Source organism: Strix aluco, chromosome Z (genome assembly GCF_031877795.1).
Source record: "Strix aluco isolate bStrAlu1 chromosome Z, bStrAlu1.hap1, whole genome shotgun sequence".
In the NCBI taxonomy this organism is placed as follows: Eukaryota; Metazoa; Chordata; class Aves; order Strigiformes; family Strigidae; genus Strix; species Strix aluco.
Window position 1 is genome coordinate 70,462,552 of NC_133971.1, and position 13,197 is coordinate 70,475,748.

At 41.4% G+C, this 13,197-nt stretch overlaps 1 protein-coding gene across 13 annotated transcripts in view; it reads right to left on the bottom strand.

Annotated features, from left to right (window-relative positions):
- AOPEP (aminopeptidase O (putative)) overlaps positions 1 to 13,197 on the bottom strand; it is a 234,917-nt gene that overhangs the window by 114,774 nt on the left and 106,946 nt on the right. For all 13 annotated transcript variants that reach the window (XR_012621749.1, XR_012621750.1, XM_074813379.1 and 10 more), the window contains one exon: positions 10,373 to 10,433. Coding sequence is in view for 11 of the 13 variants with exons in the window: in XM_074813379.1 (XP_074669480.1) it covers positions 10,373 to 10,433 (61 nt within the window). In the remaining 2 variants the exon portion in view is untranslated. The remainder of the gene's footprint in view (positions 1 to 10,372; positions 10,434 to 13,197) is intronic.

Here is a 13,197-nt window from a genome sequence, read left to right on the forward strand (position 1 = left end):
TAATATCAAAACAATACAATTTTTCTTGAGGGGAAGTGTCTTTTCTTCAAAGTATGCTTTCCACATACAAGAATAAGTACTTAAAGTAGCAGTTACACTTTCTTCAGATTATTTCTCAAATATCAACTCATTAGAATTCAACTATCAAATCAGTTATATTCTCTGCACTGATGTTAAAATACACACAAAAGTCTCCATCTTCAGATAAAAAAAAAAATCAAAGGGTAAGTAGCAAACTTCAGTATTTCCACAGCAGCATGTTATTCTTGTGACTAATACTTAATACCAACATTGAAATTAACCTAAGAGAGTCACTGTTAAACTTTATTAAATAACGAAGAAAAGAATGAGATTTTCCTACTCAACAGGTCATTCTCAATGCCAATGTCTACTACAAATTTACTCTATCTCAACAAACAATAAGGATTTAGCTTGTTTACTGTCTCCATGTTGCCATTCACCAATATGCAGTTATTATGTACATCCAGACAGAAAAATTGCAAGATAAGGCATGACTAGCAACGACAAGAAATATCAAGTGTTAATAAACCCAAGCCTTAAGTTACACTGTGATTCAGTAAGAGTGGTTTTTCTGCTGGAAAAGTTTTCTAGTACCCTCTTTAAAACTTGGGTGAACAACTTCTAAAGGTAATTCAGAAGATTAGTAAGGGCATTCTTTTAAAAAATATTTGAATGCAGTTGGTTAGTAATTGACCATACTCTGACCACTACTCTGTGATGCATTCTCTTGTAGAGCTATCTGCATTTTTGTCTTAGTAAAAGGAAACAGGAAATCTAGAATGCTTATAACTGGGGCAAAAGCCAGAAACCTTCTTACCAACAAACTGCTTTATCATAAATCATATTAAGTACATGAGCTGCTGCTGTAACATCCTCCTAAAATTTAGGAAACCACAGAAATATGTTAGTTGCATTGATTTAGAACCCTTTACAAATTGTATTTCAGTTCAAAGTTTTTAACAGTTTTGCTATGAGTTTCCTTTCCAATCCATTTCTCCTTCAAGCAGGACAATCCAAAACGCAGAAATACTATGAATAAATGAAGATGCACCACTGGAATTTCTTTTTGACTGTGTACTTCCAGAAATGTAGATGATTTACAAATAATATCAGTAGATGGAGCTTAAAATACTGCTTTACCACAGTAACAAAAAGCAGTGACAGGAATAAATATGAATTATTTTTAAATGGCAAAATTCTTAGTACTGTAACAGGAGGCTGTATTCCAATGTTCATTCAGAATTAGAAACCATGGATTAGTATTCTCACAATATATACTATGAGCTGTACATACCCTTAAATATCTCTTGGCAGTACCTACTTTAATCAGGAAATACTGCTTAAGATAGAACAGTAGATAAGAATGAAGCTTTAACAGGATGTTAAACTAGCCAAAGGGACTAGGAGAAGGATACAGCAGCCCTATCACCTTTTGCAATTTTTTCATAATTTTGACGGGATGTTTGGTGTGTTTATCCTAGTGCCTGCAGCTATGTGATCACATAAGACTTGTAGATTACACTGTAGGATATGTTGAAAACTAAAAATGATAAAGGAGCAGGCCAACTACTCCTTCCCCCCCCCTTTTTTTTTTTAACTGAAGAATGAATCTGGAGAAGATCATTTTCATAACACAAGGTACCAAATGAAATACACACCCAAGGAACATTGAAGATAGACAGTTTACCAGTAAATAAGAGTATGTTATGAAACTGCAGTTTCAGAAGCAAAAGAAAAGGTGGTGAAACTGGAATGAGTTAAAAAAACTACATGTAGGAGTTCATGAGATGCAGAAACTATGTAATGTTGGTCTACTTCTCAATTAAACAGTGTACAACAGAGTTCAAAATGGGGAAAGATTTTAAGCATATTTTTAAAAGGTTAATTATCTAAAGTAGAATAAGAAACTCAGGTAAGAATGACTGGGCAATAGATCACAAAGACAAGTGTGTGCAGAACTGAGAAAATCTTCCTCAAGAAGCATATGGTCTTCTAGTCTTAAACGCTAATTGAACATTACACAGACTGAAAGACACAACAGAAACTGTACTTTAAGAGAACAAATTATCATCAGCAGGGATGAAGTGGATTTAAGCGGTTTCACAGGTGTTTTCCAGCTCTAAATGCCATTTTGTTCTGATTCTACTCCTTGCCAGGTTAACTCATTGACCAAAGTTAGTGGTGTTAAGTCATTACTACTTGCACATGATGAAAAATTGTTATAATCCCCTAGTGAGTCACCTCTGAGACAGAAGTACATGCTGAAGGTTGCTTGATTTGATAAAAGGCATTTTCAACAACACAATATGCTTCGCTTTATTCAACACCACCATGATGTGTTCCCAGAAAAATATTCTCATGAAAGCTTTTACTTCAGAAATGCTTGCTTTTCATCTCTTATTCTCCTTATTTTGTGTGTGAGAAAGCCTTCCTGCACAGCAAGCCTGAAGACAACCACTGTGCTATGGCACTCTTCCATGTAAGAAAGAATTGGCCTGGCATTACCACACACCCTTTTTTATAACATTAACCTTTAATGCTTTGGAAAATACGAAATTTGGAAATGTAACTTGGCACGCAGAACTATTTTTTCATAGCCACAGGCCAAATTCTGGCTTTATTTATCAGTATGACTCCCTTACGTTGTTATTCTTTATTACTGCTGTTACATGCACAAGCCCCGAAACTGGCCCAATATTTAGAAAAGACCAAATGACTTTTCCAAGAGTGAAATGGTAATAGAAATTGACAAACATTAAAGTTTCAGTAGTTATAAGTTGCAAGTATAAAGTGGTATATATATATGCAGTTCCCTGGACAGAGTCAGAATGGCAAATGTAACAAAGCACGGGTAAAGGAATACAGGATCTTCAGTTAGACAATTGCCATGACATATAACTGTAAAGAATACAAAATGCTAATTACTCTATGGGAAGGAAGATGGTAAGTAACGCTTCAGCAGACTGGGGAGTGGAAAGTATTTACCCTCTGTGGAGGTCCGAACTCAGCCAGCAGCCAGACGCCACGTGGCTGGCCATTCACCTCCCCCCTCCCCTCTCTGGTGAAATAGGGGAGGGACAAAAAAAAAAGGGAGTTCGTAGGTTGAATAAAAAGAAAGAAAGAATTTACTAAATATAACAAGAGAACAACAGTAACAATAGTGAGTCCAAAAAGAAACGGGTAAAATGCAGCAGTGGCTTACCGAGCACGGCGACCGCCCGCACCCCAGCAACAACAAGACCCGGCGAGGAGACAGCGGGTGTGCAAGCCCCAGGTGAAAAGCTCTGAGGGAGGGAGGGAGAGAGAGAGAGAGAGAGAGTGCGCGAGCGCCCACCCCCCTAAGTCCCTGGGCATGACATCACATGGTATGAAATACTCCAATGAAAATTAACTCCATCCTGGTCGCAACCAGGACAGTCTCCACCCCTTATTCCATACCATTGACGTTATGCTCAGGTTTCCAAATACATCTTAAGCAATCACCACCCCCTTTTTTCCTGGGTGTCACAGATACCGTTCCCTTAGTCTATGGGCCATCCTTCCACAATGTTTGCTGAGTTCATTTAGTCCATAACTTCGGGTTCCATCTGTCATGACAGTCTTTAAGGCTGGAGGAGTGAGGTGGAGTTGGCTCAGTTGGTGGAGCAGGAGGCTTTGGATGTGGCAGGAGGATGTTGCAGGGCACCAATTGCAATAACAGGGTTATTTGACAGTTCGATTCATTGGCTATTTTCACCTAAAATCAAATCTCCCTGAGGCACACATCAGACTTCTCCATCCTTCTGCATTACCCACCAAGTGCACCCAGGTCCTTGGACAAAAGTAATCCAACGCATGGATTTACCTTTACCCAATGCAGGAGTAATCCAGATGGTCTTCCCCAGCATGTTTTTAATGCGCACTAGGGGGGCTTTATCCCCATCCACAGTATGTAGGAGGTTTGATTGAGCAGGGCCAGCCTGTTTGGCAGATCTGCTGGTATTGACTAACCAGGTGGCTTTTGCTAAATGCACGTCCCAGTGTTTGAAAGTTCCACCACCCATTGCTCTCAGTGTAGTTTTCAGCAATCCATTGTATCACTCAATCTTCCCAGAGGCTGGTGCATGGTAGGGAATGTGATATATCCCCTTAATGCCATGTTCTTTGACCCAGGCGTCTATGAGGTTGTTTCGGAAATGTGTCCCATTATCTGACTCAGTTCCTTCTGGTGTGCCATGCCACCATAAGACTTTCTCCTCAAGGCCTAAAATGGTGTTCTGGGCAGTGGCATGGGGCACGGCATAAGTTTCCAACCAACCAGTGGCTGCTTCCACCATTGTAAGCACATAGTGTTTGCCATGCTGAGTTTGTGGGAGTGGGATATAATCAATCTGCCAGGCCTCCCCATATTTATATTTTAACCATCGTCCTCCATACCAAATGGGCTTTAACAGTTTGGCTTGCTTGATCGTAGCACATGTCTCACATTCATGGATTACCTGTGCAGTAACATCCATGGTTAAGTCCACTCCTTGGTCACGAGCCCATCTACATGTTGCATCTCTTCCCTGATGGCCTGAGGAGTCATGGGCCCAGCGAGCCATAAATTGTTCACCCTTATGTTGCCTGTCCAGATCTACTTGAGCCACTTTAATCTTGGCAGCCTGATCCGCCTGTTGGTTGTTCTGACGTTCTTCAGTGGCCCGGCTCTTGGGTACATGAGCATCTACACGGCGTACTTTCACAGCCAGATTCTCTACCCGAGCAGCAATATCTTGCCATAATTCAGCAGTCCAGACGGGTTTGCCTTTGTGCTGCCAGTTGCTCCGTTTCCACTGCTGTAACCACCCCCACAGAGCATTTGCCACCATCCATGAGTCAGTATAGAGGTAGAGCACTGGCCACTTTTCTTGCTCAGTGATATCCAAGGCCAGCTGGATGGCTTTCACCTCTGCAAACTGACTTTGATTCACCTTCTCCTTCAGCAGCTTCAGCAACCCGTCATGTGGGGCTCCACACAGCTGCCTTCCACCTTCGATGTTTCCCCACAATGCGACAGGACCCGTCGGTAAACAGGGCATTTCGCTTCTCATTATCCAGTAGTTCATTATATGGTGGGGCCTCTTCAGCACGTGCTACCTCTTCCTCTGGCGCCATTCCAAAATCTTTGCCTTCTGGCCAATTTGTGATCACTTCCAGTATTCCTGGATGTCTGGGGCTGCTTATTCGAGCCCGTTGTGTGATTAATGCAACCCATTTACTCCACGTGGCATCAGTTGCATGGTGTGTAGAGGGGACACTCCTTTGAACACCCAGCCCAGCACTGGCAGTCGGGGAGCCAGGAGGAGCTGTGCTTCAGTCCCGATCACCTCTGAAGCAGCTCGGACCCCTTCATATGCTGCCAGTATCTCCTTTTCGGTCAGAGTATAGCAGTCTTCTGATCCTCTGTATCCCCGACTCCAAAACCCCAGGGGTCGACCCCGAGTCTCCCTTGGTGCTCTCTGCCAGAGACTCCAGGTAGGGCCATTCTTCCTGGCTGCAGTGTAGAGCACATTTTTAACATCTTGCCCTGTCCGAACTGGCCTGAGGGCTACTGCATGAACTATTTCCTGTTTAGTTTGCTCAAAAGCCTGTCGCTGCTCCAGGCCCCATACAAAATAATTATTTTCCGAGTCACTTTGATAGAGAGGGCTGACAATCTGACTGTAATTTGGAATGTGCAGTCTCCAGAAACCTACAACACCCAAGGAAGCTTGTGTTTCCTTTCTGTTAGTCAGTGGGGACATCGCTGTTCTTTTATTAATCACCTCCATTGGAATTTGACGACGTCCATCTTGCCATTTTACTCCTAAAAACTGGATCTCTTGTGCAGGTCCCTTGACTTTACTACGCTTTATGGCAAAACTGGCTCTCAGAGGATTTGGATTATTTTCTCCCCTTCCTCAAAAAATTCTTCTGCTGTATTACCCCATTTGGGTGGGAGTGTTGATCGGCACGAGGGTAGGGAGGCTCTGCAGAGAGATCTGGACAGGCTGGAGCGATGGGCTAAGGCCAACTGTAGGAGTTTCAGTAAGGCCAAATGCTGGGTGCTGCACTTGGGCCACAACAACCCCCAGCAGCGCTACAGGATTGGGGAGGAGTGGCTGGAGAGCTGCCAGTCAGAGAGGGACCTGGGGGTGTTGATTGACAGCCGGCTGAACAGGAGCCAGCAGTGTGCCCAGGTGGCCAAGAAGGCCAATGGCATCCTGGCTTGCATCAGAAATAGCGTGGCCAGCAGGGACAGGGAAGTGATCTTACCCCTGTACTCGGCACTGGGGAGGCCGCACCTCGATGACTGTGTTCAGTTTTGGGCCCCTCACTCCAAAAAGGACATTGAATTACTCGAGCGTGTCCAGAGAAGGGCAACAAAGCTGGTGAAGGGTCTGAAGCACAGGTCTTACGAGGAGCGGCTGAGGGAACTGGGGTTGTTTAGTCTGGAGAAGAGGAGGCTGAGGGGAGACCTCATCACCCTCTACAACTACCTGAAAGGAGGTTGCAGAGAGCTGGGGATGAGTCTCTTTAACCAAGTAATAAGAGATAGGACAAGAGGGAATGGCCTCAAGTTGCGCCAGGGAAGGTTTAGACTGGATATTAGGAAGCATTTCTTTACAGAACGGGTTGTTAGGCGTTGGAATGGGCTGCCCAGGGAGGTGGTGGAGTCCCCATCCCTGGAGGTGTTTAAGAGTCGGGTTGACATAGCGCTGAGGGATATGGTGTAGTTGGGAACTGTCAGTGTTAGGTTAATGGTTGGACTGGATGATCTTCAAGGTCCTTTCCAACCTAGACAATTCTGTGATTCTGTGATTGCTCCTAATAGCCAAGATTCTAGCCCGTGCAGGTGGGGAGTAAGACATGTTCTCCTTAAGTTGCTGGACATCTGAGATAATTTGTTCACAGCCACGATGATGGGGGAAGAGACACTTTCGTCATATTGTCGTAGTCGGTGAGCCAGTTCATTCACTGTTGGTCCCTCTTTGTCTCTCCAGTCCATTACTGCTAATGCACTGGCATATGATGATGGTGTGCTCTGTACAAACTTCCTCCACATGGGCCGGGTGCATTGGACTTCATCTGGATCTGTGGGTAGCTGTGCATTATCCGGGTCATAGTAAACCATTTCCTGTACAGCTAGCTCCCTCAAGTATTGAATACCTCTCTCCATAGTGGTCCACTTACTTGGATGACATACAAAATCTTCCTTGAAGGGTTACCTCTCCCTCACACTTGACAGGAGTCACCTCCAGAGACTGAGATTTTGTGTCTCCTTTCCAATGACTTTGTCTATGCCCCCTTCCTTAGACAGGGATCCCAGCTGCCTGGCCTCCCTGCCCTCTAATTCCACGCTGCTGGCCCCGCTATCCCAGCACCGGAGCAGCCAGGTAACGAGTTGCTCACCTGGATGGGGGCTGAAATCTTTTCTTATGTCTCGCAACTCACTCAAGGACAAGGATTGGGTGACTATCACTGGCTCTGCCTCCTCCTGTTCTCATGATGGGCCTGGTTCATCATCACCCTGTACACTGCGAGGGGATTTTTTTGTGTATTTCTTCTTCTGTATGGGAGCAACTGACACTGTCATGGGTTGGTTCTCTGGTTCAGCTGCAGCGCCGTCCTCAGGCTTGTAGTGGCTGCAGTTTCTGTTACTTGGTTACTCTTAAATAGTAGCTTAACCATAAACAAAACCTGAACCACATGCAGGGAGACACTAGCTCCTAACATCACAGCAACCATGTTTATGTCAACATTCTAAAGATATTTGAACGCACCAAATTTCTCAAACAGACTGTAAATAGCCCCAGGACCGATGACTGCACGCTATCATAGATGAGCATCACATAGTACAACAGAAACAAAACCTTAACCCAACTCTCATGGAAGGCGAGCAACAGCATGGGAAACACATATTGCAAATGAGGTGATAAGATCTTAAGGAGCCAAGCAATCCAGATTTTACCCATTTTGTTGTTACCCCAAACAAAAAGAAAAACCTCGAGCCCCACATTGGGCACCAAAAACTGTGGAGGTTTGAACTCAGCCAGCAGCCAGACCAAGAGAACAACAGTAACAATAGTGAGTCCAAAAAGAAAATGGGTAAAATGCAGCAGTGGCTTACCGAGCGTGGTGACCAACCCCCCCCCCCCCCAGCAACAACACGACCCGACGAGCAGATGGCGCGCATGCAAGCCCCCATCCTGGTCGAAACCAGGACACCCTCATCCATCTTTTGCACAAGTACCCTTCCCGTGTCCTTTAGCTAGACACTGTTGTGAAGACAGTGAACTGTGGGATGGGCTAACAACTCTGTTTTTAAGTGACCATGTTGTTATCAAATTTTAGAGAGTAACAGTTGTGTGCAGGTGATAGATTTGGATATAACCATGGAAGAAAATTCTTAAAAACACTACGGTAGCTAATGCTGTAAATGAACCACAAGTGGTGAATTTTCTTTGTAGTCAATGGATGACATGAATTTCCTTAGCAAAACCCACCAAAACACAGAAATAAAAGATGCCACAGAAATAACCACAGCCACTATAAAATATAAAAATTCTCATATGGGAGAGATATAAAGGAACCATGTTCTGACTTGATTTCCAGAATGGACAGCATGATGCATATTTCCCAACCCCATTACAGAGGATCACCTCTTCAGTAATGAAGTTTCCTCTCCAAATGCAGTGAAGTCTTAGATAATATTCGTACATTTAAAAAGTTTAAATTCTCAATCAAGTAATTTCTCATAGGTATCTACTAAACCACTAAGAAATACGTTCTGTCCCGCTAAGAACAGGTGCTGCAAGATTAAGAGTGACTTTAACTATCATACTACAGAACTCTGTAGCACAGTCAGCAAAATAAGGGTGATAAGCAAAAAGTTGCTGAATCCTGTGTAGGATGCAGGATGCTGCTTCTCTGTCTTTGGGACATCTTTGGAGCAGAGGTTCACCATCTGCTTTTCAGTTGTGTCAGTACTCAGGAAAGAGAGTCACCTGCAATGGATGCTCTGTACCTCATACTGCTCGCACTGCTTGACTGTCTGACTCAGCCATAAGACTTTGCCCAAAGGAGCCAACAGAAACCTTCCTCTACGCACACCGCAGTCCACTCACCTGGCAACCCATATGAGAGAGAGTAAGTCAGTTCTGTGGCATTCCTGGGCTGCTGTTTATGGTGCAGGTAGATCACCTGCATGTAAGAAGGTGGTCTACGTGCCTTCGAATAGATTCATCATATTTAGATAATCTAAATACTTTTTAAAGAGGTTTCAATACCAGCTCCTCTATGGCACGAGTAGATTTATATTTCTGTAGTCAGTAAATAGAGTCATATTTAGATTATGGATACTAATGTATTGAGAGCTACTAAGTAACATCTACAGTCTTGATTTCAGGAATAAGGGCTCCCCAAATGATTTAATAAAGCACAAAGGAAACCAGGTTTCCTATTCACTGAATGACAACTCCTCCAGTGCTTTCAATAAAGTGGAAACTAGTTCCCACGAGAGCCTGAGAAGTGCTGAAGGCAACAAGGATAAATCATCAAAAAGGTTACTGAGGGATGAGAGAGAGGGAAGAGGTCAGCATGCTGATGTTCTGTGCTGGGTTTGTTTGGTGGGGGTTTTTGGTAGTGGGGGAAGGAGCTACAACAGTGGCCCTGGTGAGAAGCTTTTCAAAGCTCCCCTGGCTCCAAGTCAGACTCACCTGTGGCCAAAGCTGAGCCAATTAGCAACAGTGGTTTTGGACCAAAACAAATAATCAGAGCCTTCACATCGCACAGACACAACTAAGCATTTTCAGTTCACAGAATTTAAAAGATTAATATTAAAAGCTTTTAATATTTAACAGCAGAAAATAGTGCTCAGTCTCAACTGCAATAGAGAACACCAGTGAAATATGTTACCCACGCAGCAGATTCATGAGCAAGTCACAGTATTCACAAAATATCAAAGTACAAATAATTTAACATTTAGTTGCTGCTGTCAGTATGGCTTTCAAGTAATTAATATACTGACAGATGTGAACAATGCTCCTTACATTTAGTAGAGTCCACAACTATACTGTAAAGCATACTTCCATGTGACTACAGTATTAAACAACAGGATAAGTTTTGTAAGATTTGCCCTTTGGCAGGTTTGTTGAGATGATGGTAGAAGCAAAAACCTACAACTGATAAAAGCTAAACACATATGAAGATGTGGAAAGCAGTCATCATCAAAACTCTTTATTTAAAACCATACCTGTTATAAGTTCAGGTAATGATTTAAATAACATGTAATGAGAAATACAAGACTCCAGAAATAACTGGTAACTGGTATTTTGTATTTTGTATTTACCTTTGGTATTCCGGAAGTGTCAAGCCAATTCTGGAAGATACTTTCTACAGTTAACCCAGACCTTAAAAAAAAAAATTAAAAAAATTAAAAGATACACACAGAGATACCAATTTTTCCACATGAAGATTAACCCTTTAGAAGTTGAGAAAAACCCTGAATTCCAAGGATTGGTTGTACCACCGCGGTTCTACATTCTTGGTTTTTTAATGTATAATATCATCAGAGGATGATATAAGCAAATTGAAGACAGATCAGATTTTGTGAGCTTAAAACTCAAATGATAAATTCAGTGCTTATGAGGATGGACAGAGAAAGTGTAAGATGGTAAACTGCATTCATGAAGCATGTAAAGTATGAACAGGTGCTCTGCTTCTTGTTGAGTGGATTTTTGTTTCTTTTACTGAAAAAAATAATCACAGGCAAGTAAATTTAGCTGAAGACATTCAAAATCAGTATTTTGTTACAGAAGCAGCCTAAATGTAAGGATAAAATACTAAAGAAAATGAAATTAAATACAAACTGCCTTAAACTTTTGGGGTTTAAAAAGCACTGATGGATATTAATGCTCAAAGTTATCAAGTATCTAATATACTTTAGTTACATCTTTTCTGCAGTTTGTTTATATCCTGATAACATTCACAGTGAAGTCACAGAATAGTCTGGAGCCCCAACAAAAGGAAATAGTTTGTCATGATCAAGCTGTGTGAGACTAAAATAACCACATGCATAAGTATTTGCAAATTCGGAAATTCTATTTCCCTTTCTATTTTTGTAAGTAACTTCTGTTGCATTCAACTTCTGGTTGAAGACTTCCTAACTTGCAGGGAAGCCAAGTTAAATTAAAAAAAAAATTTAAAATTGCATTGTCCATGCAGTATGCCAGTACTGATAAAAGGAATTTGAGTGAGGCCTCTAAATATTCTGAGAAGCAGAATAGATGTGCATAGTCCTGTGCATGGTAATGCCTTGGCAAGACTTGTTCTAATACTTGCAGCTACATTCACATATGTAATGTAGACCCATAACCAACAAAGCATTCATAAAAAAACCAGCCATTTCGGAGCTCTGAAACAGGAAGGCAAGCAACCCAATACTATTTTGATTTGAATTACATGACAAAGAAGTTGGGTTTTTTTTTCCGCCAATATCTGACATGGCTGTGCTCAAAATTCTGACCCTAAAGGACGTTTATTTATGGACTGTATCAGTGACTAAGAAGGACTTCTAATGAATAAATGAATCAATCATTTTTACTGAATGATTTTTAAACACCTTTAAGTATTAACTTTTGCTATGCCAATGACATGCAAATGGGAAAACTAAGGCTTAGAGAGCTTATGGAGTCTCAAAAGCGGTCAAGCAATATGTTAGTGGATGACTCTTGAACACACTCATAGATGAAAAATTTCTCTGTGTTTACTGTTTATAGTTATGAGTTTTTCTAACTTGGCTAGTTTTATTCGGAATTATCAGATTTAAATTACTGATATTAACAGGTGTAACAACAGCACTTCCCAGACATGGCTTATATTCTGAGTTAGATATTCTTATCCTTGTTGAATCCAAGATGAAAAATTTACCCTCCATCTCCAAGCAGAACTATGTGTTAGCATTCCTTTGAGGTAGAATTAACAGCTACAATCTCTACTCTACACCATTGTGGTGGGAGATCTGCCATCCCTATTCACACTGAGCAGTATTCTGAAGGAGGTCCATTAAAATGAGCAGGTCTACCCTAACAGAATAAAATTCTGCCAATGTGAATTAGGGGTGGGAGAATCTGATCAAAATAGAGAGTCAGCTGGCTTCTCATTGAGTAATTGTTCAACAGTATATGCAAAAATAAGCAATCTGGTGTTATAAGCTCGTCCAATTTACACAGGAATTTTGTAAGAAAGGCAAAAACCAGACACCAAGTGCCTTAAACATAATAAAATCTTGTCTTACAAATGCTGCCCTATGTCATTCAGCTACTAAAATATGCTTGCATACATGGGCTACAGCATCATAATGAAAATCAAAAGTGAGAGATTAAAGGAAAAGAACAGATTACAATGACAATAAAGCCATATATACATGCTTTCATTTTCTATTAATACTTTTCTTCAGTTTTTGATCAGTCATCTTAAGGTGCAGGCCAAAGAGGCTTAATTTTAATGTAATTTAGGTCCAAACTTTCCTTCAGCTATGTCTTTACAAATAAGAGATGACATATCAGCCTGGCTGAGATGACTTTAAAAGACCCAGAAGGGAGAATAATTCCCACAGAGACAAAGAAATCTTCCCAATCACTAAATCTGAAATGTCAAACTATCTCTTGTAACATTAGGAGACTGTAGACTGTCACAGATGAACAAAAATTTCTCTCTGATCATGTGGTTCAAATAATTGCAGCAGTGAAACAGAAGCATTTCTACATGGCCAGGATTATGAATTTTCAGGAAATTGTCATTCTGCATGTCTGATCACTATGGAAATCAATTTTCCGCATATAACTGAACATATACACCACTGGTAGTGTTCTACATTCACATTAATCAAATTAATTTCTAAACATCCAGATTTGGTCAGTTTTTAGTAGTACCTTGTTATTTGTGCAAAATTATTAAATTTAGAGCATTTGACTGCTATATCCTTCAGGCTGTAATTCTTATATCTTTCAGGCTTCACCTTACCACAGTGCTCTAAAAATTGGTGTCTAGTCTAAGTTAGTTAGCTGAGTCCCTTCCATGGGGAATGGAAAGAGAAGTATTTCAGTCAGTCAATTCACCTTCCTTGGGATAAGATGATGTTTTTTCTTGAGTTCTTATTTCTGTTTACTACAG